The sequence below is a fragment of the Diuraphis noxia genome, unplaced genomic scaffold (genome assembly GCF_037042655.1).
Source record: "Diuraphis noxia isolate RWA-SAM2 unplaced genomic scaffold, SU_Dnox_SAM2 contig0002, whole genome shotgun sequence".
NCBI classification, from domain to species: Eukaryota; Metazoa; Arthropoda; class Insecta; order Hemiptera; family Aphididae; genus Diuraphis; species Diuraphis noxia.
The window spans coordinates 51,232,840-51,248,956 of NW_028301712.1; the positions used below are offsets into that span (position 1 = coordinate 51,232,840).

At 31.9% G+C, this 16,117-nt stretch overlaps 2 protein-coding genes across 5 annotated transcripts in view; both read left to right on the plus strand.

The window, feature by feature from the left end:
• Positions 1 to 1,627, plus strand: part of LOC107168734 (G protein-activated inward rectifier potassium channel 3-like) — a 35,380-nt gene extending 33,753 nt beyond the window's left edge. For all 4 annotated transcript variants that reach the window (XM_015518237.2, XM_015518238.2, XM_015518240.2 and 1 more), the window contains one exon: positions 1,244 to 1,627. In XM_015518237.2, the coding sequence (XP_015373723.1) occupies positions 1,244 to 1,443 (200 nt within the window). In that variant the 3' untranslated portion in view covers positions 1,444 to 1,627. The remainder of the gene's footprint in view (positions 1 to 1,243) is intronic.
• An 8,023-nt stretch (positions 1,628 to 9,650) lies between these two features.
• LOC149058641 (uncharacterized) lies at positions 9,651 to 14,783 on the plus strand. The gene has a single exon (XM_089218430.1). It carries the CDS (start codon positions 9,651 to 9,653, stop codon positions 14,781 to 14,783), a length of 5,133 nt encoding a protein of 1,710 aa, XP_089074556.1.
• The last annotated feature ends 1,334 nt before the right edge of the window (positions 14,784 to 16,117 follow it).

Here is a 16,117-nt window from a genome sequence, read left to right on the forward strand (position 1 = left end):
AAACAAAAAATTAACCTTTTCCTACAGCTTTTTAACGTACCTATAAGCTATTCAACATGATATATATAAATATAATATTTTATTTCGTTTTCTATTATTATCTTTTTTAAATCTAAATTATTTGTACATTTTTTTTAAATCGATTATTAATTAAACATGCACAATATGCACACTTCATAAACAGTTACCGTACAAACATATTTCAAACATTCCAGTACACAGAAATTACGATAAGTTAACAGATAAATAACCTATTTGCATAAAAACATTAGGTAAGCATAACGTAAGTGTTATTTTTTATCAGATCGTTATATGCGTATTGATGAAAGAATAATGCTAATAGGTACCTATGTATGTTTTATGTAGATATATATATTATATCTTGTTCGTTTGAATCAAAATAATTTTTTTTAAACAGCCATGAAGTGTAATTAAGTACCGAAAACATAAATTATTTTTAATAATGAAATATCATTAAGTATATATTTTATGTATAACTAATTAATGTAATATGCTCTACAAATTACAAATACATATATATCATATTATTCATATTTATTGATTTAACCAAATAATTATATCGTCTAAGATATAATATAACTCTTTATCATCACGTACTAAAACATAATTACTTTATATAAGCTATTATAAAATGTACTAACGAACTTTGTGTTCTTTCAAATATTCTAGAAAATTAAAATTGTACATTTTAATATTTCATTACTAATAATAAGTGATGTATACGTTTGTTTGCTTGTTACAGCTATACGTTTTTTAAATGAATTGACACAAGTATTTTGCAATAATATTTTTGTTTCATTGAATAAATAATAAATAATGAATAATAAACATTTAAAATAATTTTTATTTTATTATTTTAATTCCTAATTGTTAATAATATAATATGTTATTCATTCTTATATTTAATAAAATATTAATAATTTATATGACTATATCTATATATACTTTCACACAAATTATTATTCTTAAATTTGTGCATTACAAAATATGCACAACAGTCAACAATGAAGCATCTATACCTATTAACATACCTAATTTTATACCTACGAAATTTTGTTTTATAATCCATTACTATAGACTAGTATATTCTTGGACAATTGAAACTTCCTTATAATAACTATAGTGGCTGCAATTTTGCGTTTATGCTGCATGTTTCAACTGAAAGAAATATATTCGAATATTTAATCCTTATTAGAAACTGTCATTGTCGGTTTACTTTCAGAGATGCACCATATGCAACCCCTGAATGACCATTCTACCAACTACAGTGACCCATCGGAGAGTACTTCCGGATCTAGGACTTACAAGCCCCGTAGTGAACTACATGACAAGCAATTGTCCACAAGTGACCTGATGATGGCCCAACTAGAGCCGTTTCTCATAAAACCCGGTGAACTGCCCGGGCCAGAATCATTCCTGTGACGATTAATGATCTGCAACGATCATTTGCTGCCGCCTAAGCTCAACACCGGAACCACCATCGTTTCGTAATAAGCAGAGGCATCCCAATCATCTTCCACTCCCAAAATTATTGTGATCTTCTTAGACGTTATTGATTATTATAATTTATTGTACTTTGGTTTTTAATAAAATTAGTATAATTTTATGTCATGGTTATAATGTGATATCAGTTAGAAACGTACTGTCGTCATATAAATATTATTATCTGCAAACGGGTTGATTTCGTTGACTGGAAGGTCCTCAATCCCATAATCCTTCTGGTAGTTGTCGCTTAGTTTAATTTTTTAAATTTTCCATCCGTTATCCTTATGACCTTTTTATATGTGCATTTAAGTTTTAAAAACAGATTATTAGTCCAAATTATGTTTAAAAATATATATTAATAAACACATTTTTAAAGATTTATAGTTTATTTTGATTACTGAAACAAATTTATCAAAATAGTCTAAAATGTACTTAAAATATGTAGACACACATTGAACATAATGTTAAAAGAATACCTGATAAAATATAATAGCATTAAATCATTTTTTTAACAAACTTTATTTACATTTTACATTTGCGTACCTACATTGTAAAATTAATGTACCTAGATTGTATGTACAGAAATTGTTATAAAGGCTAATTTTTTTAAGAATGCAAGAAAAATATTTTTTTTAAAAGCATTTTATGTATTAAAATAAAATACATTAAAAAAAAAAATTATACTTAGGTTTCAATTTAAACAGAGTTCAGAGGGAACAATGTTTGTTTTTTTATAAATACTTATATTATATGAAAATTTCTAATCTGTAAAATTTAAGTAGGTAAATAATTAGTGTTGATTACAAAAATTATATAGGTAACGCATGAAAATGGGCCTCCAGTGCCAACACTTTATTGAGATTGATCAGCCTATAATAGAATGAATAATATTAAATATAAATCAAAAATATTTCTTTGCTATAGTCTTATTTTTAACATTTTACAACTTTTGTATATAACACTGAAGCTTAATAATTTAAAATCGACTAAATTGTTTTTGACTTCATACTAAAATATTATATTTAATAATAAAAGATACGCCTTGTCCCCACTATCTCAAAATATGTGTCCCAAAATCCTTAATATACCTAATCAAATTATTTTAATTATAAGAAAATCTATTGATGTTCTAGAACACACAATCTTGTTTTAATATTTTACGCATTGTTAATAGTTTAGAGTTGTTTTTAAAATAGTTCTATTCGTTTCAATCTATTAAAATATAATTAATTTGTGTATTATGGAATGCTGAATGTAGAGCATAATATATTATTCCGAAGAATGTCATAATTTTCCTCATAGGCATTAGTTTATTAACACTTACATTTTATAAATTAATTTGTATTTATATGTTTATAAATTGTACTAATTTCTGACTGATTACATAATGAATTCCTATGTTTAAAATCAAAATATATAAACATTATTGAGCAATGGCTAAAATTGAGCATGATATAATATTATTGTATACAATTTATTTTGAATAAAAGACATAATTTAAATGTCCTGAATATTTTATTTTTTATGATAACTAATAAGAGTGTCACCTTTAATTTTTCTGTGAGATAAAAATTCTAAATTGTGTTGTTGACGTAGTGACATATTGTATTGCAGTCTGCAGTGTTAGAATTAGAATTGTTTTTTCTTCTAGACAAATTGTAGTTACCATTAAACATAACACAGGTTATGGTCAAAATGAATATAAATACTAAAGAAAGATAACTTAATTTATGTATATTCATCTACCTAGATAAAATTTAAAACAATCGTTTGTTTTAAATTTTAAAAAGTTAAATATACTTAAAACGAACCATATGTAATAATGGAATTATTGCCTGTTGCATCTATGTAAGGAATGGCACCATTATTTCTAAAAATGTGAATAATTATTATTTATCAAGTATTAGCATTATTATCAATGGTTAATCATCTTTATAGCCAATGGAATAATAAAGGAGCAAATATTTTTTATATAAACTAACTTAATTATTATTCAAATTTATTTGCACACAGTACACTATAAGCGGTGGTGTTTTTAAGATTATAGCACCACAGGCATGAACATAATGAAGTGTACCACCCCATGTAAATCAACATTAAACAATATAATATATACTTAATATTATTGGCGATAGTGGATTTCGGCCAAATCCCTAATTATTCAAATACGAGTTAAGGTACGGTTTGGCTAGAGCGACAGCGACTGCGACTGAATAATAATCGCGATCGCGGTCGCGGTCGCAAATCGCCAACATGGTTTATTTACAGCGATAGCGACCGCTTCTAAATGAAAAATTCTGTCATAGAGGGGATGATAATTGATAACAGAAATAATTTAATCAATAATCATAGCCGAATACTTATATGAGAATTTATGTTTGACTTAATAAATTCGACTATTTAAGTTTTGTATCGAAGTATAAAATAATACTAAGAAAACCTAACTTATAATTTCACAAACGCAAATATGGATAATAACCAATTAATTCAATGGTTATTACTCGAAGAAGCAGACGACGATGATATTTATTTACAGTATTTAGTTAATCCAAAGCCAAAATCAAGACCTAATCCATTATTTAAGACCAGGAGAGAAGAAGGGTATCATCAAATACTGATCAACGGTCATCTCCGCCTAGATGAGAAAAAATTCAGAGAATTTTTTCGTCTCAACCGTGATCAATTTGACTACATTTTGAGCCTAATTGAAGGAGACCTGACTACTATTCCAACACCATTTGTACCAAAACCTATAACACCTGAAGAAAAGTTGGCAGTAACTCTAAGGTAACAGTTCTATGATCTATTTTTAAAATTACCTAGCAATGAAATTTTCGATTTTTATTGGTTTTTTTTTTACATGTATGTGGATAAAAATGTTATTCAATGTTTCTCATAATTTGCTTTCAGTGGAAATAAAAAAAAAAGTGGGTGTAAATCCTAAATAATTTTTATGAGAGTCAAGTCAAGATCACTAACATTTTCAAATTATTTTGAGTTAAAAATTCATAAACAATTTTCTTACTATATCTAAGATTTTAAAGTTGAATGCAAGATTTCCCATTAGTTTGTCTAAAACATACCTACCTTAAATACAATGTCTACCGGAAAGTTGAATTAAATTTGTAGGATATGAATATTTAATATTTTAAATAATGAATAACTGTAGGTACATGAAATATATCCCAAATCTTTATATTTTTATCATTTTCTAATATTCTATACTCAATAGTTTTCAAATTATTTTTAATTACGGTTTTAATTTAGATACGATTAAACATGTAGGTTGAAGCACTTCTAACATTTTAGGTATGTTTATTATTATACAAATTAAAGTGTAAGTTAAACTTTAATAAAAATAGCCAATAGATATTTAAAAGTATAAAATAAAATTAAAAAAAACATTTTCCTTGATAATATTATTTTTTTAAATTAACATATTATTAAAATAGTAAAATTTGGAAATTCTTCATGACTACAGATTGTGGTATTTTACAATGTCTTCTTCTGCCCACCTTGCCGCCGTACTGTTTTCAATCCGAATATATGTGGAGCGACCGCGATTTGACCGCTCTTGTAGCGACCGAAGTTATAATCGCCGCGACCGATCCAAAATCGCCGGTCGCGGTCGCCGTAGGTAAACCGGGTACATTTAATTTCATTAATGCAGTAAAATCGTGGTCGCGGTCGTAGTACGGTCGCGGTCGCTGTCGCTCTAGCCAAACCGTACCTTTAGAGAGATATTGGTGGCGTATATGAATTTATTTATTATTATTTATTTGGTTTTATGAATTTGTGGGCTGTAGTACAAAATTTTATGACTCAGATATATCAAAAAAACACTTAGGGGGAGGGGTGTGACGTCTCGCCAGCCCCGACATAAGTAATTACCTAAATATTGGGAATTTTCAATTTAAGTTTTCAATAATATCAACTAAATTCACCATCCTATCAGAAAAGTTACTGGAATTGAAAATTTAAGCATTATTTCAATTACTATTATCGTATATTCATACAAAAAGAAATGTGATCAAATAAATGACACATTATTGTAATATTTTAACTTAAATCGCCCCGTTCTGAATCTAAAATTTAAAATATGTATTTTCCTCCAACAGGCAATCTTGTTTTAATTTCAAATTATGTGAAAAAATTATGAGCAAAAACGTTTAATATTTTCTTTAGTACTCATTGTTTACTGGTTAAGGAAAAGATGTACCTATAGATCAGAGGTATTCAAACTGCGCATCGCTGCTCCTAGGGTCCTATTTCCTATAGAGTTAGCGAAGCGATCCTCTACAAATGTACAATAATATAAATATTATTTATAATCATAAACCAAACGATAACGAAACACATCATCATGCTACCATTTGAAGTTTTATTTTTAATACTATAGTCACTGTTATATTGTCACCCATATTGCATACGTATTGTTTCAATTTTTTCATAAATAATTTGGGAGCCGTTCAAATATTGTCAATACACAACGGAGCCGTGGGATGAAATAGTTTGAATATCTCTGCTACAGATAATAAATTATTATTAATAATGTTATCTATATAGATCAGCGGTTCCCAACCTGGGGGGCGTATACACATCGCTGGGGAGGCGTAAGCAGTCATCACAAAGTAAAATTTTTATTTATCAAATTTTATTATATTTAAAATGAAGAGAAAAAATGAAAAATTAATAAAGACTGGTTATCGTTATAGATTTTAGAATTTTATTATACATTCTATAATTAATATTTTTTACTAATTTATTATAATAATTACTCACGTCAATTTATAATTCCACTATAATACTATATTATTTACAATTATTTATATTTTATAATTACTATCATCAATAAAAAAGTAGTCTTTCCGAATATTATATAGTTTATTTGTTAAATGTTAAGTAAACAAAAAAATTATAATTTTTTCAATTTATTGGTGGGGAGGAGGGCGCGAGATTTTTGAAAATCTACAAAGGGAGCATAGAATAAATAAGGTTGGGAACCACTGATATAGATATAATAGTATAATACTCATTACTCACTACCCGAGTATTCTTCCGAAATGGTTAACGAAGCGCAATCTCACGGTAAATAAATGTTGGCAGTTGGCTATAGTAGTTACAATATTAAATACATGAGTGAGCCACAATAAGGCATGACAATAACCCTGAATACAAATTTTTTACCATTTCATTATAAATAATTTCATTTAAATTATACTATTACAGTGCATAATATACGAGGACAATAAAATAAATATATTTTTTAAATTCTATTATCTGGTCTTAAAAAATAATGATTAGTTTTTGTAATCGCCTGAATTAATCGTCATACAAATTAGAGTTATGTTGATACCTAACTTCATATTATGTATTTAATAATTTATGTTATATGTATTAAACATCAAAACAATAACATAAATATGAAATATCACTCTTTAAAATAAATTTTCGAGTTACAGAGATTGTGGTCGTTATTTTTAAAAAGTTTATCGTGTAAGACATGGTAAATGGAAAGATGTACCTATAGAAGATATCTAATAATTGACAATAGTACCTACTAACTATGTAATTTTTATTACCTACCTATAACATTTATAGGCTGTCGAGATTATTAAATAACAATTTTGCGTGAGGGATATTTCACACAATTTAACGTTTTACGTTTGTATTTGTTTTTGAAAACTAATCAGAACGTTTGTTAGTTAACAATTAAAATTAGAATTATCACTAATTAATCTAGTAAAAAGTATGTAGTATCTGAAAAAATAAAAATGTCATGCTCCAATCCACCGTATTACTAAATCGTCCTCTCCAGATTGAACACATCTTACTTATCGACGATGTAGGTACAATCGAAAGTTACTGAACAGCAGAGTAAAGAGTTTTGGGTTTTTTTTCTGTTTTGCTAGTCACAAATTCAAAAATTCATAACGTCAAATTAAACATTTAAATAAGCGTACAAATTAATTCAACATCTTCAATTCATAAGAATGTACTTACGTACTTAAAAATATTTTGTATACAAATCATAGGCGTTTGTAAGAGTAGTCTTGGTAGGTAGCTGACTAGGTACCCAGCGAGATTTGTGAGATTTTAATAACTTTATGTCTCCATTTCTTGGAATATATTCCAGAAATGGTCTATCCAAAATATTCACTAACTATTCGTCTCACAGTCACGAAGGCCTGAAAATGATTCAATGCACAAATTATAAAAATAATTTAAGTAATTTAATCATATTAAAAATAATGTATTTTAAATAGCGTTCCAAGTGGTTTAAATACTAATTTATAAATTATATTAAAAAATAACATTATAGTGTGTTTATGTATATAATATTATAAGTATCTACATGACTACATCATGGTTGAACAAAAATTATTGTGATGTACGTAACCATATTATATTCGGTTTAAAAAATTAAAACTCAAACTAATCTGATAGAGCTAATACAAAACCTATTACATATATTATACCCATCAATAATCTGATTTGCTAATTATATTAAATAAAATAGAATTAATATTATTGAAAACGTATAATTTTTAATAAAATACATGTTTGAAAACAGTTTTCTTCATGGCAAGTATAAAAAAATTTAAGTTACTTTTATTTGGTTTCACAAAATTACAAAAGTATAATATGCTAAATGATATTACAATTTATTTGATGTACATACCATAGGTATTCTCAAAGTTCAAAAACATGTGACTTGAATAGTCACTAGTCTAACCCACTTAACTTAACTTAAATTATAATTAAAATTGTATATCTTTATATCTTTATTTTATTATAACCATTATGATATTATATTGTTAGGTACTTACTCTCAAAAATAATCAACGCTGCTGTGACATTTGTATAAACACGTACCTAGCATAAAATATGTAATCGCTGCCTGTTGAAACACAACATGCAGGAATAGAGATAATAAAGTAGTAAGTTCAGACACACCTATTGTATCTAACCTAAAGTAGTGTGAACCTGATTAGCAAACCTGCATTTTATCAACTTTTCACAATTTTCATTAATATACTTAACATTTTAAAGCCTAAGTTTTTAACGATTCATTTTATTTGCCTAAGTTGTATAAATTACTATATCACCTAAGACACATAAGAAATCACATTTTTCATTTTAATTTTGAATTAAAAGTTGTTTGGTCATGAACTCATGAACTTAATTAAAATATACATCAATAAGTAAGTAAACCTTAAATAACTAATATAGGTAACTAATCACCTTTTTAGTCTAAGCCTTAAGCCATTTTTAAACTGTTAACAGTATAAAAAACACATTCACACCTAACTTGACACCAGCTGTACTTCTAAAAAAAAATATTACCTAGTCATTAGTTATTAGCTTATACTTTTTTATTATATAAAGTTTTGATGTTCGGCTTTAGCTAATATTACCTTTTAAATATACGAGTTTATATTTTTTTAATTCCTCAAATTTTGATCGAGTTTGTTATACCTATTATAGCATATTTCAGTATCTAAACAGTTTAAATCTTTGCATCCACCTATTCCATACTATGTATATAAGTACAATAAATTTAAGTTATGAACATTTAATTTTTCTTGAATAATTTATTATGGCATCGGAATCTATATGTTGGTCAACTAATAATTATTACTGTTAATATTAATACGTTGTCGTCGTCGTAAAGAAACCGTGTCAATAGTAAATACTGTTTGATAAAACTTTGTTATTACTTATTATCATATCTTATCATGTACTTTATATCAGTTTTATTAACTATATAATTTTAAGGTTATGGTTATATTTTATAGTAGCTAGTACGCGCTCATTTTTTTGATTAGATGTCATACTGTTTCACTTTTTTCATACAAAAATATACAGTCCACACTCGACATTCAACAGAACAAAACCTCATGTTCTTTCTTACACTCATATACCTTTTTCTATAAACATTAATGGTCCTTCGAACCGGATCCATCAGTTTTTACATCCATTCGCATCGACTCGTACACAAGTGCTTTCGATACCTGCAGAATTACACAAGTAAATTTACATGCGGCGCTCGAAATGTTTAGTTCCGTACGTGTAGTTACGCTCGCGTAGTTATCGTTTCCTTCGCCTATAACACATTCGCATCGTGGTAATATACATTCACAATGGATCTTAAGACGCTCAAAAACAAAGGCAAACTCATTCTGAAAAAACGAGAGAAGCTGACCGAAGACGTGGTTAATCGCTATACAGATGAGGAAGCTCAACTTCAGTTGAACTTACTGGAAGATGCTTTCAGTAAGTACAACGAAGCCTACGATTTGAAAATAGTGGAAGCCAACGACGAGGAGATCGACAAGCTCATAGAGGATTTAGAAACGGTCAGTGACTACTATGTTAAAGCTAAGGGTAAATTAACAGGTCGGTTACATGAACGGACAGCTGCGACAAGCGTGTCTGAAAAAAGTGAAAACTCTAACAATACACTTAGACTGCCACCGATTAATATACCTACATTTGAAGGGGATTTCGATGATTGGTATCCATTTAAAGACCAATTTATCTCCATCATCCATTCTAACTCCTCTATCGACAACACACGTAAGATGTACTACCTCAAGTCGAGCCTGAAAGGTGCAGCAGCTCAAATCATCGAATCAATGGCAACTATTGGGGACAATTACCTAGAAGCGTGGACACTCTTACTAAATAGGTACGACAACGAACGCCTAATTGTACAGAGCCATGTTCAACAACTACTGACACAAACCGTTCATCAAACGGAAACCGCCGTGGGCCTAAAGTCATTACTTGACAGCACAAACAAACATTTAAGAGCACTATCAGTACTACAACAACCAGTAGACAAGTGGGATGCTATCATCATCGGCATCGTTGCGACACGTTTGCCTACAGAAGTAAGAAGATGTTGGGAAATCGAGTCTGCGTCTTATCCTGAAATACCTACATGGACAAAACTTAAGAGATTTATTGAGAATCGATTACAAGCCTTGAATATGTTACAATACAAACCAAGCACTGTAAGTAATGTTATCAATGCTGGTAAGACAAAACAGTTCGTTAGAACTACAGCGCATTTGGCTACTGATAGTCAAACCAACAATCAGTGTTCAATATGTACACAGAACCACATCATTTACAAGTGCAATACGTTTATGAAGTCGAAACCCAGTGAAAGATTGAATTTAGCAAAAAAGGCAAAAATATGTTTTAATTGTTTGCGCACAACACATGGTGCGAATCAGTGCACAAATGAAAAGACTTGTAAAAACTGTGGTTTAAAACACCATACACTATTACATTTGGACATAAAAAGGGTCAATACACCAGAAGGTGAAAATACTACAAGTGATCAGGAAAAGGAGCATGGATTTCTAAGTACAACATCTCATCTAGGAGCGGCACACCCTACCACGTCTCAGAATGTCATATTATCAACAGTATTAGTACATGTGAGTGGCAAGAATGGTCGAACAGTGTTATGCCGAGCACTACTAGATTCTGGATCACAATCACATTTTGTCACATCGTCTTTGATAACAGACCTAGGTATTAACAGAACAAAAACACGTGTGATTGTCAACGGTATCTCTTCAGCAGAGACGACTGTTACCGAGATGGCCGAGTGCACAGTGACGTCCCGCTTAAACCACAAGCAGTATCAAATCACTGGCTTGGTAACACCACGTATTACTGTTAACTTACCTGTCGACAAACTGGACACATCAAACTGGCATCATTTACAAGGCATACAATTGGCCGACCCTACATTCCATTTACCAGGAAAAATTGACATGCTCATAGGAGCTGAATTCTTTTATGATATTCTTCAAGATGGCAAACATGTTGGACCAAAGGGTACTCCTACATTACAGAATTCAAGGTTTGGTTGGATCGTGGCGGGTTGCAGTAACAAAATAATAAAAGATGATCTCGCAAATATTACTACAAATGTTATTACATGTTGTACCACGTATCAGCAACTTGAGAAACAAATTGAAAATTTCTGGAATATAGAAGAAGTGCCTAGAGTGACAATTATGTCAAAGGAAGATCAACTCTGTGAAGAGCACTTTCTTAAAACATTTAAACGCAACGAAAATGGACGTTATGTTGTTCGATTGCCGTTTAAGGAGACTCCACATTCTATGAACAGTTCATATGACATTGCTGTACGAAGATTAGCTCAGGTGGAGAGGTCTCTTATTCGAAATCCGTCGGTGTACAACCAGTATCGTGAGTTCATGATTGACTATCTTCGACAAAATCACATGGAACCTGTGCAACCCACTGAAGACAGTCCGGTCATCTTTCTACCTCATCATCATGTTTCACGTCCCTCAAGCGTCACTACCAAATTGAGAGTTGTATTCGATGGATCTGCTCTCATCTGTAATGGAAAATCATTAAACGACATGTTACATCGAGGTCCTAAGCTACAAAGAGACATTGTAAGAATTATCACTAGATTTCGAATGCACAGATATGTTTACACTGCTGACATACGTCAGATGTTTCGACAAATAAATATACACTCCAATGATCAGTGTTATCAAGGCATTGTGTGGCGAAATCACCCATCAGAACCAATAGAACAGTTCAAATTGAAAACTGTCACCTATGGTTTAATAACTTCTCCGTATCATGCTCTCCGTACACTAGCTCAACTAGCTGTTGATGAACAAGTGAATTATCCAGAAGGATCCACAATACTTAAGAATGACTTCTACGTTGATGAAGTCATGTCAGGATGTAACGACATCAATGATGCTAAAGCCCAAATACAGCAGTTGATTGACCTTCTTCATCAAGGTGGGTTTGATTTGAGAAAGTGGGCCAGCAATACACCAACCCTTTTAGAAAATATTCCAGCTGAACACCAATCGTTGCAGATCTCAATGCCCGAGCAAAACAGTGTGTCTGTGTTGGGAGTTTCATGGAACACTATAAGAGATACCTTTTCATTTAAAGTAGAACCTCTACCATGTTTGGAACGCATCACTAAACGCGAATTATTAAGTGAAATTGCACGCACTTATGACCCATGTGGATGGCTTGCGCCACTTATAATCGTCGCCAAGATACTCATGCAACAATTGTGGCAGACTGGTACCGAGTGGGATGATCCTGTGCCTAACCAACTACTTGAACATTGGATCGCTCATCGGACATCATATAACCATTTACAACATTTTGAAATCCCACGCCATGTTGGTAACGTCTTAGATTGCCAACAAGGTTGCTTCTTACATGGATTCTCCGACAGCTCTGAACGTGCATATGCAGCTGCTATCTATATCGTTTCAAATAACACTGGACATTTACTGGTGTCAAAAACAAGGGTTGCACCATTAAAAAGGATTACCATACCTAGACTGGAATTATGTGGTGCTACATTATTAGCACAACTGATGCACTCATTGATGGAATCATTCCAATTAAAAATTGATACAATAACAATGTGGACAGACTCCACAGTCACATTACAGTGGATACAAAGTGACGCCAACAAATGGACCACTTTTGTATCCAACCGAGTGAGTCAAATACAGTCATTAGTTCCGAGAGCTGAATGGCGACATGTACGTTCTGCAGACAACCCTGCTGACCTGGCATCCAGAGGAGCTTCTGGTGATCAACTCGTAAATGACCATTTGTGGTGGCATGGACCCAGCTGGCTGTCTGAAAAGGATAAGTGGCCAAATGTCAATTCAAAAACTAAAACGGTTTCAGATGCAACTGAAGAGTTAAAACATTTACCTACTATCACTGTATCACTGTTGGGCAATATTGATCCAATAGGGCAAGACCTATTGATGAAATGCTCAAATTATGAACGCCTCAACCGCATAGCTGCTTACATCTATCGGTTTTGTTACAATTGCAAAACACCAAAGCGGCTGTCAGGACATATTACTGTGCCAGAATATAAACAAGGAGTACTTTTCTGGATCCGTATTGCACAACACTATGCATTTAGCGATGAAATGAAACGAATCAAGTCATCCAAACCAGTTGCGACAAATAGTGTGTTAGCTAGTCTTGATCCTTTCATTGATAATGAAGGTTTGCTGCGCGTTGGTGGAAGACTTCGGCATGCTAACATATCTTATGGTCAGAAGTATCCGATTTTGTTACCTAAAAATCATCCATATGTATATTTAATTATAAAACATGTTCACTTATATTACTTACATTCTAGTCTCGAAGTAACTATGTCAGTGATTCGACAAAAATATTGGTTGATTCACTGTCGCAGCACCATCAAGAAAGTCATACATGACTGTATACCATGTGTACGTTCTCAAAAGGAACTGTGTCAACAAATCATGGCTGATCTCCCGGCAGCTCGTGTTACCATGGCTCCTGTCTTCGCTCGAGTTGGAGTTGACTTTGCTGGGCCAATAACAACCAAACCTGTTGGAGTACGTACACGCACAGTTACAAAGTCATACATCGCACTATTTGTGTGTATGACAACAAAATCAATACACCTGGAAGTGGTGAGTGACCTAACTACGGAGGGATTTATTGCCGCTCTCAAACGCTTTGTTAGTCGTCGTGGGTGTCCATCTGACATCTATTCTGACAACGGTACTAACTTTGTGGGTGCAAATAATAAATTAAAGGTTCTGTATAACTGTCTTTCCAATAATGAATTTCAAAAATCAATAACTACACATTGTGTTTCTAATAACATAAATTGGCATTTCAACCCACCAGCATCCCCACATCATGGTGGTTTATGGGAGGCCAATATAAAAAGTACTAAAGTCATCCTCTATAAAAACATGGGAAACATTGTATTTACCTTTGAAGAACTCAATACAGTATGTTGTCAAATAGAAGCTATATTGAATAGTCGACCTTTGTGTGCACTTGTTGACGGTACTGTATTGACACCCGGCCACTTCATTATTGGACGTCCACTGTTAGCTGTTCCTGAAGACGACATCGGGCCTATTGTCAACCATCGAAAGCGCTGGAACATTTTACAAAGAATCACCCAGACTTATTGGAAACAGTGGTCAAATACTTATCTGAATAATCTACAACAACGATCCAAATGGCGCAAACCTCAAGATGATTTGGCTGTAGGCGATATAGTCATACTACGTGACACTGGAACACCTTCTACTCAATGGCCCATGGCGCGTGTAGTCGAAGTGTTTCCCGATCCTGCGGACAATCATGTACGAGTTGTACGCATACGCACCTCAAAAACTGAACTCATACGTCCTATTACAAAACTAGTCAAACTTCCTATTGAACATTGAGTTCCTACATTTCTATTAAATATTATGTAACATGTATTATATAAAGTATTATGTTTTGTTAATTTTTTTTTAAGCTCATTTATATGTTTCATATTATGTTATTGTTTTGAGACTATTGCTCAAGGTGGGCGGTGTTTGATAAAACTTTGTTATTACTTATTATCATATCTTATCATGTACTTTATATCAGTTTTATTAACTATATAATTTTAAGGTTATGGTTATATTTTATAGTAGCTAGTACGCGCTCATTTTTTTGATTAGATGTCATACTGTTTCACTTTTTTCATACAAAAATATACAGTCCACACTCGACATTCAACAGAACAAAACCTCATGTTCTTTCTTACACTCATATACCTTTTTCTATAAACAAATACCATTGAAATATTTAATTGGTCTCGCCCAGCCAGTAGAAAGGTTGGTAACAAACGCGCTACCGGAAGATAACCAGACGCATTACGCGCCCGATAAAGCAACTGCAATGTGTTGTTTTCATTATACCAAGCGCCATAACGTCTGCGACAAACGTGTGTGTTTAGTACTTCGCATGAAAATCAGGTCACACCGTTCGGTCTAATACTCCTATTTGTTGCGTACGTTGTGTCGATTGAGTCGGCAATTAATATTTTCAATTTTGTTACCTTCGGTTAAAGTGTTATTATTATCATCTGCAGCGCACGCGACAATTTCCTTTGAAATATCGTTATAATATGTTAAATAGAGTAGAGAAGAGTAAAGTGCCTTACCCAATAAAATGATAACATTTCACCGTCTACGTGGCTATGAATATGGTTTTTTTTTTTTTTTAATTATCCCGCGGCAACTAAGGCCATTGGGAAGGGGGTAGTACTGTAGGTTTTTATGGAACTGTAGGTTGGTTTTACACGTGGGTGAGAGTTTTGGCAGAATTTCTATTGGGGCACCCGTAGGTTTCTGCCATGCCCCGGAGTGGCGGATAACGGCACTTGTTCTCCGGACACCGTGACTTGCCCGGAGAAAAATGCCGCCCGATGGTCGAGGATCGAACCCGGTCCGGCTGAGCCACAGCCGAATATGGTTTGCAAATTATGAAAAACAATACTATACAAAGTTATTTTAGATTTTTTTATCGTTAATAATAATTTTTCAAAATCAAACTAATTGATAATTAGAAACCTAACCTAACCTACCTACAAGGTTCTACATAAGTAGTATTAATGGGATTAAAAATAAACGTCGAGGGCAATTCACATAAAAATTTTATGAGCGGTTGAAATTTAAATCATGACGAAATTCGATAATTCACACCTTAACTATAATGGATTTTCATCAAATGATAAAATAAAATAAAA